Source organism: Amblyomma americanum, chromosome 2 (assembly GCF_052857255.1).
Source record: "Amblyomma americanum isolate KBUSLIRL-KWMA chromosome 2, ASM5285725v1, whole genome shotgun sequence".
Classification (NCBI taxonomy): domain Eukaryota; kingdom Metazoa; phylum Arthropoda; class Arachnida; order Ixodida; family Ixodidae; genus Amblyomma; species Amblyomma americanum.
The window spans coordinates 147,668,585-147,686,511 of record NC_135498.1 but is presented as its reverse complement, the minus strand read 5'-3'; the positions used below and the strand labels follow the sequence as shown (position 1 = coordinate 147,686,511).

The 17,927-nt window shown below is 49.7% G+C and overlaps 1 protein-coding gene across 1 annotated transcript in view; it reads right to left on the bottom strand.

Moving 5' to 3' along the window:
* The window catches only part of LOC144120135 (uncharacterized), an 89,415-nt gene extending 71,928 nt beyond the window's left edge, over positions 1-17,487 (bottom strand). Inside the window, exon 1 of the mRNA XM_077652575.1 lies at positions 17,327-17,487. Coding sequence (XP_077508701.1) covers positions 17,327-17,390 — 64 coding nt within the window. The 5' untranslated portion in view covers positions 17,391-17,487. The remainder of the gene's footprint in view (positions 1-17,326) is intronic.
* Positions 17,488-17,927: the final 440 nt, after the last annotated feature.

The window sequence follows — 17,927 nt, the reverse complement described above, 5'->3', positions numbered from 1 at the left end:
ACTATTGGTGGAAAAGCCAGATGGCTCGTATCGATTGGTAGTGGACTACCGCAAACTAAATGCCGTAACTCGCATCGATCCATACCCCATCCCCAATATACAGGAGACGCTTTCTCAGCTGGGCTCTGCCAGGTACTTCACGGTAGTGGACATGGCGGCGGGATTCTGGCAGATAGCAATGGATCCGGCAGATGCCGAGAAAACGGCATTCAACACGCCCTCAGGGCACTATGAATGGAAAAGAATGCCGATGGGTCTGGCCAACAGCCCTGCTGTCTGGCAGAGAACCGCTGATGTTATCCTGGCAGGTCTTCTGGGGAGGCTGTGCTTCGTGTATATGGATGACATTATCATATACAGTGACAGTTTTGAGAACCATTTGCGCGATATTGAGCAGGTTTTGGTGCGACTAAGAGGAGCGGGTCTCAAGCTGAAGCCCTCTAAGTGCCAATTCCTCAAAAACGAGGTGAAATACCTCGGGCACGTTGTTTCAGCTGACGGCGTGCGACCGGACCCTGAGAAACTAAGGTGTGTCTCGGATTTTCCATCCCCGACTAGCGTCCGCCAGGTCCGGCAGTTTCTCTGCCTGATCGGTTACTACCGAAGGCACATTGAGGAGTTCGCCAAGCTCGCTAAGCCGCTCACCGCCTTAACAGCCAAAAATGTCGCCTTTCGCTGGGACGAAAACGCGGAGAATGCTTTTGGGGCCCTGAAAAGGAAGCTAATGAGTGCACCGCTGTTGCGCCACCCGGATTTTAATTTGCCCTTCGTTATGGCCACAGATGCGTCAAAGTTCGCAGTTGGTGCCGTGCTATCTCAGGTTATCGAGGGCAAAGAACATCCCGTTGCTTTTGCTAGCCGACAGCTGAGCCCCACAGAGCAAAAGTACGGAGCTACGGAAAGGGAGTGCCTCGCCGTTGTCTGGGCAGTAAAGCACTTCAGATGCTACCTTTACGGCCGCAAATTCAAGCTAGTCACAGACTGCCATCCTCTGAAATGGGTGATGAGTGTCAGGGACCCTAGCTCGCGACTCGCTAGATGGAATCTACACCTGCAGGAATACTGCTTTGAAGTTGAGCACAAGTCAGGAAAGACGCATCTGAATGCTGATGCACTCAGCCGCACAGCTGCCGTGGCAGCTATAGATGAGTTTGTCCCCGTAGTCGACCCCGCCGAATTACGCACAGAGCAGTGCAAAGATCCTGACCTGAAGCGAATAATCGAAAGCTTAGAGGGCGCACCGTCTCACCCCGAACAGCTAGGTTATTTCATTGGCAAAGACGGCACCCTGTGTCGGCGCACGAGGCCAACCAGGAAAGGGAGACCAGAGAAAACCGCTTGGGAGAGAGTCGTCATACCTCGGTCGTGGACAGAAAGGGTTCTTCGCGCGTTTCACGATGCGCCATGCGCCGGTCATTTTGGCGTAGCGAAGACACGCAGGCGTGTGGAGCGTTTGTACTTTTGGAGTGGCATGCGACAGGATGTTAGAGACTACTGTGCGAAGTGTCATTCCTGTCTCGAAAGAAAAACACCCAAGGGACGAAGACCAGCTCCAATTCAGCCGTTCCCTGAGGTTTCGGCTCCCTTCGAGCGGACAGGTATGGACATAATGGGCCCATTGCCCACGACCACATCCGGAAACAAGTACATTTTAGTATTTGTCGATCACCTTTCAAAATACGCGGAAGCGGTAGCACTCCCAGATCAGAAGGCAGACACGGTTGCAAGAGCATTTGTCGAACAGATCGTGCTCCGACATGGACCCCCGAGGCAACTCTTGATAGATCGGGGAACGAACTTCGTGTCGCAGCTAATAATGAGAGTTTGCGAGCTGCTTAAGATCGCTAAGAAGCAGACAACACCGTACCATCCGGCTTGCAACGGCGCGGTGGAGCGACTGAACCAAACCGTGGCCGGGTTCCTGTCGCATTTTGTTTCGCGCGACCAGCGGGACTGGGACTTGTGGCTCCCGTATGCAATGTTTGCCTACAATTCCGCAGCACACGAGAGCACGGGCGAATCGCCATTCTTTCTTCTCTACGGCCGAGACCCGGACCAGCCTAGTGAAGTGCCAGAGGGCCCCCGTCGTGTCCCATACGCTTCACTGGACGACTATAAGGTTGAGCTAGAATCGCGCTTGCAAGTGGCGAGGGACATCGCAAAGGAGGCCTTAAAGAAAGCGGCGAAGTGCAGGAAGGAGGTGCACGATCGCAGTGCTAGAGACGCGCCGTTTAATGTGGGGGACAGCGTGTACATTGAAAACTGCCAAAGGCAGATTGGGCTAGCTCGTAAGTTCCAGACGAAGTGGAGAGGACCGTGCGAGGTTGCCGAGAAGCTTTCTCCGGTAAACTTCAGAGTCCGAGACGTGAACCGGCGCTTGATAAGGATACACGCAAATCGCCTCAAGTCGGCACCGGTTCAGTATTCACGAAATGAGGAAAGGGAAAGCGCGGATTTTGATGGGGACAGAAGTGAAGCGGAGCGCGCAGATAGTTCGCAAGAAACGCCCTCTCCTGCATTTGTTTGGCAGGCGCCCGAGGTGACGGCCGGAATGCCACCGGATTTACTTCATGCATTTCTAGAAGAAGAAGCGCGCGAGGTTGCCGCGCAGATAACGCCAGGAGAGGCTCCTGCCACGAGCCCTCGCGAGTCCCAAAGCAGACAAAGGGGCACAGACTTACTTAGTATGACTCATGAAGGCCGATATCCGCTGCGAAATCGGAAAGCTAAGTCGGACTAATGGCGTAAACAGAGCGGAGTTGTGAACTGGTTAGAATTGTGTAATGCCACAGCTCATAACATTGCTATGTGCTTATGTGTTAAGTTATCGGAGTTGGTAGTTAAACCTTTCTGTCATTAAGTAACACCTTCACAGGAGAGCATGCGGAGCGCATGCAGAACCTGCCCTACTTCCTTTCGTTATCTATATTTTTGTCTGTGCCGTGATCGTGCTAGAAGTGGGAGCTCCTTTGTAACTGTGGTAAATTTATTTCGTCCAGTTTGGACTAGAAAGGAGAGGCTTGGGTGCTGAGTTTCATGTTTATCTGTAAAAGAAGATCAGTGCTGCCCCTGGAGACGCCAGTTATGACAGCGGAGGCATATGGTGTTGTGCAGTGGTGTTCAGTGCAGCGAAAAGTGTTTTGTCGGACGCACTGTGCGAGGCGATTCAGAAAGACAAGGGGAGCTGCGTGGACTCAAATGTTCGGAGAACATTCTTCTGGAGGGTGAGCGAGTGTGACATTCCTTGTGTGTGCTACGAGGTTCCGCGTTCGACGGCGCGGCGTAGACGGAGACCCAGATGACAGCGGCATCATCAATTACCCAGCCATGCTCTTTGAGTGACGACCAGAACGAAGGGGTTTAAACCAGCCGGACCCGCCGCCGCCGCCGCGGGGAAACGGGCTTTATCCTCCCCAATTGGCGTGGCGGTTCCAGGGGCGGCCCTCCCGAGCACATTCCAGGACAAGGGAACTGTCAGCGGGCCAGAGCGCGTCTTACCTTGAGGAGCGAGTGTCAGTTGATGGATGGAGAATGGAGGCCGGTGACCCGCGGGAACTGTCAGCGGGCCAGAGTGCGCCTTACCACAGCCGACGCCATGCGCTACCTCGAAGACAACCTTCTTTCCCTCGGACTCAACACGTGAGGGGGGCGAGACCTTAAGTGCGGTGGTATGTTTGTGCGCCCAAGTGAAAGCCCTAGCCCCCCCTCCTTCCCCTCCGGCGTGGGCGTCCTCACCCTAGGGAGTGTGGAGAAGAGGATATAAAAATCGACAAGCAGTACGGAAGACAACGCTCAGGACGACATCGTTCGCCAAGAGGGCCTTCAGCGCCGAAGCCCGACGGCGTGCAGCTTCTGCCAGCAACCGCTCGAGCCCAACTCCGGAGCCACTCCATCGCCACCATGAAGTCGTCGGCACGTAAGCTCGGACGCCCCAGCCTCTGAATCTTAATCATGTATAATTATTGAATATATCTGTTTGTTTAAACTGAGCCATACGGTGTCTCTTTGCCTCTCCGTCCCGTGTGGACCTGCGCATTATGGGGGTCATCACAGGGTTGTTAGTCCTCATCTCTACAAAGTTTTGTCACAGGACATGCATTTATTTCCAATCTGCGGACAATGAATGTGAAATTCTTTTCGGTTGACCTCAGTGCCTCAGGTCAACAGCACTTTACAGTAGCTAATGCATAATTCCCTTCTGGTGTGCATGACACTCGGCCCCTTGACTCACTCATGTCTAGTAGCCGTTCTCAGATTTTATTAATTGGAGAGTTCAATTCGCACCATGTGACGGGGGGGGGGGGTTAAGACAGACAGCTTTGGTTCTAGACTATTTGATTGAGTTTCTGACAACAATTGATCCGCAACAATTCCAGATTGCCTACGTTTGTTCGGAGTCAATGCCGCTCTGCCTTGGATTTAACTTTTTTCCTCCCCAGGAGTCTCTGTTATGTCTTGGGCGCCTGTTAACTGTGTAACAAACCAGTGATCATCTACCGAATAGCTTCAAGTTTGCGTGTAAATTAACTCTTTCTGAGCGACATCGGCGCACGTTAATAAATCACAGTTGCTTTAAAGACACGCTAAAATCAGCTCTCCAAATCAGTTCAGACCCTTGCTCTGAGACAAGTGCTGAAAGCAAAGCTACACATCTATGTTCAGTACTGGACCATGCAAGGCAAAAATCTGAATTTTTGGTTAAGGGAACCAAGGGTGCAATCGCGAACAATTGGTGGAATGCTGAGTGCACGCGTGCATACAGACGACGGAAAGAAGTTTGGAAGAAATTTCTCATCAATCAACGCCCAAAAAATGGTTGGATTGTATGTTCGAGCAACATTTAAGTGCACTGCCGCCCGTGCAAAGGAGGAGTATAATACAAATCATTATGATTTACTTTCGCAATTAGGAAATAAACGAGCTTTGTTTAATTTAATGAGTCGCAATAAGGTGATTCCACCGGCTGTCAACATTGAATCCCTCGTTCTGTCTCCTGCTGACATCGCAAAGGCCTTAGAGGATATTGCGTGTGGCCTAGAGCTTCGCTTTACATCTGCTCTACCTTCTCCTGCTATAGTCACATGCACCTCAAGAGATTTCACTGAGGTGTCTATGCCTGAGCTGTCGCAAATTGTTCTGTGCTTATGCCCAGCGGCTCCTGGCCCCGATAAGGTCACTTCATCTATTATCGAAATTTTGTTCAATGAGTCTCCTGAAGACCTGTTGCCTCCAGTTAACCATTCCATTAAATGTCCTTGGATACCTCATGAGTGGCGTCTTGCTGAAATTGTCCCATTGGTTAAAAATCAAGGGGAGGGCTTTACTTTAGACAACGTACGCCCTAATTCATTAACGTCGAACCTAGTGAAATTTGTGGAAAGGGTCCTTCTCAGCCGTGTCATGTCATTCATTTCAGAAAATGCTGTCTTGAATCCGTGTCAAATCGGTTTCAGGCTGGGTTGTTCAATTTCGTGTGCTCATACTGACCTAGAAAGTCATATTAAATTAGCTCGCAATGGAAAACAGTTTGCTGCGCTTGTCACTTTGGATGTCAGTAAAGCATACGACAGCGCTGAGCACTCGACTCTGTTACTCAGATTACAGGAACTCAACTTCCCAAGCTATTTTGTAGCCTGGATTTCTGTTTTTTTTGGAAAATAGAGAATTTTATTGCTGCCGAAACGGTGTTTCTCCAAGGACATTTCAACAGACAAGAGGTGTGCCGCAAGGATCAGTTCTCTCACCTGTTCTTTTTAACAATTTTCTAAGCTGAGTTCGATGCATTCAAAATGTGAAAGCTCATGTGCACGCCGACGATATTGCATTTTTTGCATCAGCAGGTGACAGTCACACTCTCTATCGAACCCTGCAAAATTGCCTCAATGTTATTGACAACTGGTTGGGAAGAATTCATCTGTCCCTCAACGTGAAGAAATGCGCATTGTTAGTTTTTCTGCTTTCTGTTCCTGTAAATACCTGCCTGGTCTATAGAAATGACATAATTCCTCAAGTTCAGACGGTGAGGTATCTAGGAGTAATATATGACTCTACTCTATCCTGGCGGCCACACATTGATCAAGTTTCTGCAAAAGGAGTCCAGGCCATTGCATCCTGCGCTGGCTCTGTAGTGCTATGTCATGCATGAGAAGGCATACACTTCTGATGATTTATAAAATGTACGTCCGCCCAATTTTGGAGTTCGGCTGTGCTTTATTCTCAGGAGCTCCTGCCTATAAACTTCGCCCACTTGTGCTCTTGGAGCCTGAGGTGTTGTGCCTCAGTCTGGGGCTTACAAAATATGTCAATGCTTTTTTTGCACTTGGAGGCGCGAATTCCATCGTTATCAGCTAGGTTTCGCCTTTTAACAGTTTAAACATTTTTTAAATTGTGCGACTCAGCTCTTCACGCCTCCAGTATAATATTTCTTAGTCAACTTTCCGCCTTTTTTACTGCCGCCTGGTCTCGTTTTCATATTCCGCAGATATGTTTCGTACAGTCCCTCCTTGATAATAATAATAATAATAATAATAATAATAATAATAATAATAATAATAATAATAATAATAATAATAATAATAATAATAATAATAATAATAATAATAATAATAATAATAATAATAATAATTGTTTTTTTGGGGGGAAAGGAAATGGCGCAGTATCTGTCTCATATATCTTTGGACACCTGAACCGCGCCGTAAGGGAAGGGACAAAGGAGGGAGCGAAAGAAGAAAGGAAGAATTGGTGCCGTAGTGGAGGGCTCCGGAATAATTTCGACCACCTGGGGATTTTTAACGTGCACTGACATCGCACAACACACGGGCGCCTTAGCGTTTTTCCTCCATAAAAAGCAGCCGCCGCGGTCGGGTTCGAACCCGGGAACTCCGGAAAAGTAGTCGAGCGCCCTAACCACTGAGCCACCGCGGCGGGGCCTCCTTGATGCCATAAACTTGATGCATAAACATTAATTTCACAGATGTCCGCCAAATGTATAACAACTCATTTTTTGTCCAGATTGAATTCGATGACATTTTCCCATCGAATGCAAAGCTGCAGCCCTTTCCTCTTCTTCAGGGTTTGTTGCAGGGCCACCTAAGGTCCCTTCCATCTCATGTTCTTATTGCTACCGATGCCTCGAAGGATCGAGACAAGGCAGGTATGGAAATTTTTTCGCCTTCACTGGGTTGGTCTTTGTCTCTCCGTCTTCTTGACTTCACTCAAATTTATCTGGCTGAATTATTAGCAGTAATCTTATCCTTACGAAAATTAGAATCTAGCGATTCTCAGGTCGTGGTTATGACGGACTCTCTGTCCATATGCCCTTCATTATCCTCACCCACTCAGTCTCGGGCATTACGGCTCTAAGGTCCTGATTCCGCTCCATCTAAATTCGGTAAGTTTGCTTTGGGTACCGGGTCACATGGGCTTTCGCTTAAATTAGGTTGCAGATTTCTTAGCAGGGGCCTCTATCTGCTGCCCAATTATTGCTGTCCTGCCAACCTGTGCATATACAGCTGCGGTGAGGTTTCACAGCTACACAATATTTCAGGACTTTGCTGCCTCGGCGCTTACAACATCTCCCGAATATCAGCATCTTCTGCATCCTTGGAGTAGCAAAGACTGGCGCTCGCGCGGACTAGAGGTCTCTTTCACGCATTTGCGCTGCCGGGTTCCTCTTCATAATTTCTACCTTCACAGATCTGTCCGGGCGGTTTCCTCATTGCTCCCTTTTTGTGCGGAACCTGAGACAGTAGATCACTTCCTGCGGTTCTGCCGCCGCTTCGCTCATTTGAGGAAGCGTCTTTTGCAAATTCCATTTCATCAACTGGGTTTGCCTGTGTCCTCTGCGGTTGTTCTTTCTCTTGGCGCTTCTTTGCTTGCACGAGACGAGAGGAGTGTGCTCTCTGCTGTGCAAAATTTCCTTCAATAAATGCAGCGACTCCCATTATAATTTCTTTTTCCCGCTCTCAATCAGTACGACATTGAAACATTACAGGCGTTGTATACCATTATGCACATGAAGCCATTGTCCCGTCTTCGTTCTTCAATTTAACAGGACACCTGTCCTTGCGTCTTCCAATTTATCAGCCTACATGCTATTACCACTCCTTTTCCCGTCAAAACTTTCTTGTCATCATCATCAGCCCTACTACACCCACTGCAGGGCAAAGGCCTCTCCCATGTCTCTCCAATTAACCCTATCCTTTGCCAGCTGCTTCCACCCTTTGCCTGCAAACTTCTTAATCTCATCCGCCCATCTAACCTTCTGCCGCCCCCTGCTACGCTTACTTTCTCTTGGAACCCACTCCGTTACCCTTAACCACCAGCGGTTATCTTGCCTTCGCATTACATGCCCTGCCCAAGCCCATTTCTTTCTCTTGATTTCGACTAGGATGTCATTAACCCGTGTTTGTTCCCTCACCCACTCTGCCCGCTTCCGATCTCTTAACGTTACACCTATCATTTTTCTTTCCATGGCTCGCTGCGTTGTCCTTAACTTAAGCTGAACTCTTTTCGTTAGCCTCCACGTTTCTGCCCCGTAGGTGAGTACCGGTAAGATTATGCTGTTGTACACTTTCCTCTTGAGGGAAATTGGTAAACTGCCACTCATGATCTGCGAGAATTTGCCATATGCGTTCCACCCCATTCTTATCCTTCTAGTTATCTCCCTCTCATGATCCGGACACTTTCTTGTATCCAGCAATTAACCGCCTGTGTCTTGGCCACTCCCCCGCAGTGGGTATGTGTCAGCATTGTTTGAGGCCTACCTCCCTATCTACCTACTTGGCCGTTCGATTAAAAAGCCCCTTTTGAGTCGCGCTACGTTTGTCGGCGACATTTTTGAGCAGCCGCTGGGTATCGTCCCATGAACGCTCACCCCGAGTACCGTTCCGAGGCTCATCCGCGACGCTTGGAAACAACACCCGTCCGCACAGCGAGCTACCGCCTGCGAGGCCTGGAACCTGAGTGTCAGCCACTGACGACATCGGTGCGTGCCATGACGTCGACTACTGGCAGTCAGACAGGTCAGCCTTCCGGCACTGTCCGGCCGGTTGTAGTCCTCGCACTTCGCTCGCCGCCATCCTTCTACGGCGATCGGTTCGAGGATGTCGAGGACTGGTTGGCCAGTTTTGACCGTGTGGCCGCTTTTAACCAGTGAGACGACGACCGATAGCTAAAAAACGCGTATTTCGCGTTCCAGGTTTAGGTTCAAGAACCATGATGCATCCTTTACAAACTGGGAAGCGTTCCGTCGTGAGTTGTTCGCCACCTTCAGCACAAGAGCACGAAAAGAAAATGTCGAAATCGCCCTTCGCTCTAGGTCACAGCAGTCGAACGAGAGCTTCGCCAAGTTTATAGAAGATATGGCACGTCTCTTCAATCGGGCCGACCCTACCATGCCCGAGGCTACGAAGGTGCGCCACCTCATGCGCGGTGAGAAGGAGCAGCTCTTCACTGGCCTGATACGCGACCCTCCAAGAACCGTCGCTGACTTCGCCAAAGAAGCCACGGGTATGGAACGTTCCTTGCAGGAACGTAGTGCGCAGTACTGTCGTAAGGGAAGTGTAGCGGCCAATTACTACTGTGCGTCACTGCCAGTCGCCGGGGACGAGGCGCTTCGGGAGCTTGTGCGGAGTGTGGTCCGCGAAGAACTGCGCAACCTCCGTTTAAATGCTCCACCTGCAAGTGTTGCAGGTGTAGTCGATGCTTTCCTTGACGAAATTCGGCGAGCGGTCCAGCCACCACTGGCACCACAGCCGGAGCCGTACGTCATGAGCTACAGCAAAGCCATACGGACACTACAACCGGAGCCGTACATCATGACCTACAGTGAAGCCCTACGGAGACCTGCACCAGTGCCGCATGCATTCCGCCCTGCTGCCGAACCAAAGCAGGGGTACACTCCTTCCGTCGAGCCGCATGACCCGCGCCTTGTTCGAAAAGTGGATGTGTGGCGCACACCCAACAACCGGCCACATGCTACTAATGCGGGGAGCCAGGCCATGTCTTTCATACCGGAAGATGAGATTAAGACGATTTCCACCTAGCGCACCTCGACAGCGGTATGGTGGGAGACCGCGGGACATTGAGCAGTACCTGGACGATCACGTGCTGCCCTCGACACTGCCACGATGCCAGTCTAGGTCGCCGTTTCCAAGACGGGGTGCTTCGTCCAGTCCCGCATTATCATCTGGCCAATTCATAGGCACATCTCCACGCCGGAAAAAATGAAGACGGCGACGTTCGGGGGTAGGACCACCGCAGCCGCAGCGAGTGAACAGCCTCCATCCGACGATTTGATGCGAGGACCCGAAAGCCGAAGACCTCAACCGCTAACCTCAAAGACGACCTCATCAGCAACCCCACCGATGCCCGCATCGACGACCTCACCGACGACCTCAAGGTGACGTCACCGAAGACCTCACCGACGAGTTGTAAACGAATGGTTTCCGCCGCCAAAATTCTAGTTTCCGCCGACAGCTGTAGTGTGACAGCACTCGTGAGTACCGCAGCCGACTTTTCTGCTATGAGCAGCCTGCTAGCCACGACCCTCCGAAAGGTTCTAACACCTTGGTCTGGGCCGCAGATACGCACTGCTTGTTGCCATGTGGTAACGCCGGTAGGTGTCTGTACCTGCTGCATACAGATTCGCGGTGCCACTTTCATTGGCTCCTTTGCCGTGCTGCGAGTGTGCTCCGAAGAACTGATTCTCGGCATAGACTTTCTTCAAGAATATGGGGCGGTCATCAGTCTGCAGGAGCAGTTGGTATCATTTTCGACACAGCGAGCCGTTGATACTGATCCCTAGCCAAGCAGAGCAGCACTATAGTCTCTGGCGACCACATAGCGATACCGCCGATAGCAAGCAAGTTTGTGACGGTGCAGTGTGATACCAGCTTCGGTACTCGGGACATTGCCTAAGCGAACATATCGCTGCTACTGTGTCTGCAAGTTTGCGTTGCTCGCGCCCTTGTCGACCTTGTTCACGGGCGTACCGAGCTTAAGTTGCCAACCCCAAAATTTGACGAAAAAAAACAGTGATTGCCTATTTTGAAGAGCTTAGCGAGCATGCCGGCCAATGTGCCTTATTCACAACGGACCCAGGAACAGCCATTAAGACCGACGTGAACCCAGACCTTCTGACCGATCAGAAACGCCGCGTGGACAGTCTTATTGACTCTTTCCGCGACTGTTTTGTGTCAACTTCCAAGGTTCGCCAGACGCCAATAACTAAGCACCGCATTATCGTCGATAGTGACCAAAGACCGCTATGTCAGCCTCCTTATTGGGTTTCGTCGAAAGAAAGTGATGCCATCAGCCACCAAGCTGCCGAAATGCTCAATGACGACGTCATACAACCATCGACGAGCGCCTGGGCCTAACCTGTTGTTCTCGTCGCAAAGAAAGACGTCAGCCTACAGTTCTGCGTCGATTAGAGACGTCTCAACAACGTTACCAAAAAAGATGTCTATCAGCTGCCGCGCATTAATGGCTACTTAGACCGCCTCCGCCACGCTACCTACTTTTCTTCACTAGACTATCGTAGCGGTTATTGGCAATTCTATGTCGACGTACGCGACCGAGAAAAGGCCGCCTTCGTTACTCCTGACGAATTGTACGAATTTAAGGTGCTTCATGTCGGCTTGTGTTCAGCTCTGCAACGTTTCAACGCATGATGGACACCGTGCTCTCTGACCTGAAGTGACAGTCCTGCATTGCGTATCTCGACGACGCCGTGATTTTCCCTGACACGTTCGAGGAGCATCTAAAGCATTTGCGTGCTGTTTTCGGGGCAATTCGTTCCGCGGCACTGTGTCTCAAGCCTGAAAAGTTCCACTTCGCATTTAGGGAGCTCAAGTTTCTTGGCCGCTCGTGAGCGCTCACGGCGTTAGGCCAAATCCAGAAAAGACGGCTGCTGCTGCTGCATTTCCTCAGCCAACAGATAAACGAAGCTTGCTGCGTTTTCCGGGGCTTCGCGCCTATTATCGGAGGTCCGTTCTAAACTTCTCCAAGCTAGCAGAGCCACTGACTCACTTGACAAAAGACTCTGAACCCTTCTTCTGGGGCCAGGACCAGGAAAAAGCCTGCACAGAACTTAAGGCAGCCTCCAGTCTACGCCTATCCTCGGCCAATTCGACAAGGAATCCGACACGGAACTGCACACAGGTGCCAGCAATGTTGGCCTCGGTGCGGTGATTGTGCAGTGGCAAGACGGTGTGGAAAGCATGATCGCACACGCAAGTAGCACTTTGTCCTGTTCCGAAGTGAATTATTCCACCACGGAGAAGGAGTGTCTCGCTATTGTGTGGACAATCACGAAAGTTCGCCCGTACTTGTACGGCCGCCCGTTTCGAGTCGTCAGCGATCATCACTCCTTGTGTTGGCTTGCGAACCTGAAAGATACATCGGGGCGACTTGCACCGTGGAGCCTTCGGTTGCAAGAGTTCGACGTCACCATCGTGTATAAGTCGGGTCAGAAGCATAGCGATGCAGACTGTTTCTTCCGAGCGCCTCTTCCGTGCCAACCAGATGAGTCTGCTCGATTCTGTGATCAAGTAAATTTTTCATTTGTGTCTCCAGCGTTGTCCGTGTGAATTCCTTCTCGTGCACACGTACTGTTCTCCTGGTTTCTCTACATGTGATTGCTTACGCTGGTCGCTCTCTTAGACAGGCTGAACGCAACTACACAATTACCGGCAGAAAATATGTGCTCTTTTGTGCTGTGCAGTGGTCGCACTGCTACCTGTACGGACGGCCTTTCAGAGATATAACCTAGCACCATTTCCTATGTTGGCCTCTCAACCTTCGTAATCTGTGCTGTCGTCTTGCCCGCTGGCCCGTCGACTACAAGAATACGACTGCACCATTTCGTACAAGAGTGGTTGAGGGAAGCTGCCGGCGACTGCCTCGCGCGGTTGCCACTTGCTACGACGGTACGTGATGCTGATCATTCCAACTATTGCACTGCTTCTATTTCACGTAAATTTCCGGATGCTGGCACCTTCCAAAGTCAGAAACACAAGGATCTGCGCCACGAGCTATTTATTCACGCTGGACAGAACATTACCGCTACCCATAATTTTCGGCTACGTGATGGTCTCTTTGATATAAGACCTACTCGGCCACCGGTCTTTGCCTTCTACTCGTTGCCTCGAGAACCTCCGTTACTCTGTTTTTCGCGTCATGCTTGACGGCCCAACTGCTGGACACAAGGAATCTGCGAGCACCCTCCTTCGCATTCAGGAACGTTTTTACAGGCTGCAGATGCGTGAAACAAAATGAAAAGTACGTAGTCAGCTGTGTCCAGAGTAAGTCACAAACTTCGATTCGTAAGTCTTCTGGTATGCTTCTCCTTGTGGGGCCTCCAAATCCGCCTTTTGAGAAAGTCGGAATAAAAGTTTGGTCCTTTTTTTCCCATAGTCGCACGATGGAAGCCGCTGAATTGTTTCCTCTGTGGACGATCTCACTCGTTGTAGTGAGGTGGCCGCTCTTCCTGCGGCTACGGCGTACCAAGTTATCATTTACATGCTGGATTCTGTCATACCGCTACATGGACCGGCGCCTAATGTAATCATTTACATATAGCGCCATTTCATAGCCCATTTTATCGAGGAACTTCTGCGCTTGTGCGCATACTATTTCAGGCATTCAATACATTAACATCCTCTAACAACTAGGCACCAACACAACAATCTCCAGTGTGCTTTTTTGATGTACGTTGCCTCGAGTCGCAAAAACTAGGAAGGTGTTATACTGTTCATCACATACGCAGTCAACACTGCCAGACGTGAGGCAACAGGCTGCAGTCAGTTTTTCCTCCTTTATGCACATTTTTATCTCACACCCTCGACACCATCCTACCATACTCCATCGGCGAGGGTCCGTGAATAGCGAAGACTCTGCTGGGCTGAACAGGCGCTCCGGCTTGCCCGCCAGAGGACTCTGGCGTTCCAAGACCGCTCTAAACTCGCTACGATGGCCTCCATTGCTATATAGCCTAAATTCCTGGCAAAGTCTTCTGACTTTAGCGATACATCAGGAAGCGTGCCTTAAACCAGAAAATGCTCACACACTACGCTTTTACTTATGTCGTTGTAACCAAATCAGTAGCCCTAAGTATCGGATTTTTCGTCTTACAGCTAGTAGTCAATGTTCTACACAAACAGAAATCACTCAAGTTACCCAGTTCAAATTTGGCCAGCCTCGTGATAATGGCCGACTCCCCAGAGAGTTTCTGCCGCGAAAGGGAACAGTTATAGATGTGAAGATGGTGACTGAGGAAGCAAGAATGGGAACAAAGGAAAACGCGTGTATGTGCTTCGTGGGCTAGCGTCTCTCAGCTATAGCTGTTGCTTGGCTCTTTCAGCGCGGGCTTTCTGATTATAGCGTTATGGACGTTACAATAAATATTCCCCGTATTTGTAAATCAGAATCGGATGTAGGGGTGGTCTAGGGCGTCACAGAGCTTGGCAAATTTGAAACGAAGTCATTCTGTGTAGTTCTCTAAAACGAGCCCGAATACAAAACTGCATATTTTTAGTTGATAAAGCAGTGCTCGATAGTTTCTGGTACATCACACAGGGGCCACTGAAAGAAAATACAATATTTTCACCTGGAGCCACCTTTTTGCAGATAATGCTCAACTTAATCATGATTTCCACTATATGGCGTTTCTGATTGGACGGCACAGCTTGTGGAAAACGTGTGTGTTGTGAGGGAGTGCTGAACCGGTTGTTTCTCTTGAAACCCATCCTGTCCAATGGTCAGGCAGAATAATATAAGGAGAGCAGCACGCACCGCGAAATGCATGGCCTATACCGTTCACAGAAATAAAATACGAAGATTCAATCCAGGTTCACCATTGGGTGCCCACGGAAGGTATAAAAACGAGAAATGTCGCATAGGCTTCGGTACTTTGCAAGGATGCCACCTAGGGCTCCAATCGAGGAGAGATGGCTCATCGTACGACTCTGCATACAAGGTGTCCCTCCGCTTGAAATCTGCACACCGGAAGGACGAGAGCGACGGTGAGCCGCATTATTAGAACATATAGAGACGAAAAGGGCAGAACTGCCGATGCTGACAGCAGTGGGCGGCCAAGGCGCACAACGCTTGAAGACGATGACGTAATTGTTGCTGCCGTGGTTGTACACCCCTTTGCGAACGCCAGGATGTTTCGCGACATACTTGGTCTCAGTTGCTCCTGCGAAACCATCAGGCGCATGTTGCAGGTCTAATGAATTGCGCTGCCGCTAAAAAGCATCCTTACAACATACCAGAGGGAAGAGCGACTCAACTGCGCACGCGCTTACGAGCTGTGGACTGCGGAGGAGTGCCGGTAGGTGAGTTTTACGGATGAGTCCACGTTTTGCACACCCTGAGATCAACAGCAGCGTGTGTGGCGTCCACTGAAAAGCAGGTATGATGTGTTATACTTGCAGCTATCGAAAAATTCGACATCTTCCAACACGACCACAGCCCCGTGCACAAAGCGGGCGCTGTGAGCGACCTCCTGGAGCGCTACGCCGTGCGTCAGCTGCCGTAGCCACCTAACGCAGCTGACCTGAACTCAATCGAGGACACATGGGGAATCTTCAAGAAGTATCTATTCTCCGGTGCCTTCGCGGTGGCACAGCGTATCAGCTTTCGGATGGCATCAAGGAAGAGTGCGAAGCCGTGCGCTGACGTTCGGAACTAGAGGTTGCGCTTTACAACTCTCGACGCTGTCGACGGCAACAATTCATCGCTCTCGATGACAACTTTTCGTGGACCTAAGCGAATAAGATTTTTATCTGCTTTCGTCAATTACATTGCTTGACTGGCAATAATTTTTGTGATTCTCCTTCCTAGCAATCTATTCTTGACGGTAATCCCGTAGACAAATTTTAAAAAGTGACTAGATATTGTATCCAATTAAAACAGGTTTCAGAGGATTGACTGAACAGAATATTAACCCATTTGCGTAGATAAGGCCGAAAAGACATTATCGTAAGAGAAGCAGCGCTTACAGCAAAGCTCGCCGCGTCAATTACTTGTCGCACCGGATTAAAAAAGCGCGCGTAAAGGTACTCGCCGCCTCGGACTGCGCTGCCCAAATTCCGGAAGCGGTGGAGACAGTCGACCGACAATAAAATTTAACATTAGGGCAATATAAAATGCCGAAGAAAACAAGACGATGCCTGGTTCCTTCAGTCTGCTGCGGTTTGATTGCCTGCGGCCGCCCAATTGCTCTGCAACAGCGCGATGTGCCCAACCGCTGCCGAAGTCCGCTCCCTTTTGTCGCGACTGTCAATAGCACAGCAGCCGAACACCGAGCTAGAAATCTATCAAGCCTGACGAGCCCCCGTGCGGGACCGAGGGCGCAGGTTGTCATCAACTGAGGCACTCTGGCAGTAAGCGAGCGGCGCGAAATAGCAGAGCAGAGCAGCGGTGCTGCACCGCAGCCGCTCAGATGCCCTGAGCGGCGGTCAGTTTAGATTTGCCGTCGATAGTACAAGGAATGGGAAAAATTAAAACCGCATGCGCCCAAAGAAACCCCTGACATATTATAGTGCTCGTGGGCAAAATGTGAATCACGAGACTGCATTGTTTTCTGGGCGGTGCTACATCGGCCGAAAGTGCTATAATGCGTGTTCGATTAGTGCGGTAGGCAAGTACATAAGAGAAAACTGGTCTCGGGATAAATGAGACATTGACGATATAAAGTTGTGAGCATGCAAGAATCATTCCGCCGTCCAGTACTTTCACTGATGTTCAAAAGCGTTCATCCTCGAAACCTAGGCGCAACAGGAGGCAGCTTTTAATTGTTGTTTGCTTTTATTGATTTCATGTATATAACCGCTCAAATGGGTACAGGTATTAGCGTGGTTATGCGTAATAATTATTTTTGTTTGGAAAAATTAATAAGGGCACGCTATTTAGGAGAGGAACCAAAAGGCTGAGCTTTTAATCCTTTTGCGTAGCCAATTTATTGTTGACTGATTGATTTCTTTCATTCAAAAGAAATTTGAATTTTCTAGCAGCACAATAATGTCGTCTTGCAGGACGCAGTGACCGTACAGTATATGTGTGGTGTACGTGTGACGTGAACAGCATTCTGTGCATAGATATTCATGTTTCAAACAATACTGCCATGATTATTCGAGTAAATTCAGCACGGAATAAGCACTATGATTGTAATGCCGCGCATACATATTCTCACAGAGATCAATATCGCAGCGGGTAACTGATTCCTATAAAACATATTTACAAGACTGTACACGGGGCGATCTGAAACATTTTAACGAGTCTAGCGAATACGAATAAAAGTCCCGTTTCAGAGGCTCACCTTGTACATGAAGCGGTGTATAAATGACCGTAAATATGCAAAATAAAGTTGATTCCAACATCATTGCTTCTTTGGACACGGTGCCGAGGAGGATCAGTGTAAGCTCGTAGCCTGTAACAGGTTGCTAACCTTATACTCCTTTGAAGCCATGCTTTCCTACAGCAAGTACTTCACCACGCATCTGCCTCCACGCAAAAGGAAGCTGTGCTGTCGCAGAGTGGTGATGGATGACCATGTGCTAATATGAGATCTTTTTCAGTACACGCCCTGAGACAAGTGACACAGAGAAAATAGACGTCAGATTTTGGTTTGTGAAAGTAGGTGACCTTTCAAAAGCGTAACCTGCGGCTTTTCGGGTGAGTGCAATGACGTCCAGAAGCGCCATTTCACTTGACGCGTGATTTTCACTGAAATGCGCGGCTTTTTCCCTGAGAACAACAATCTTAAATGTCAGATGGATCCACGCACTGCACACGGAAGATGACAATGCGGCGTCCGAAATGTCGAAGAAAAGGAAAGTTTAAATGAAAGCGACCGGAAAAGATAGCGACATACGGCAAGATGCCTGGAAACACGATGCAGCATTTCTCTTGCTATCGTC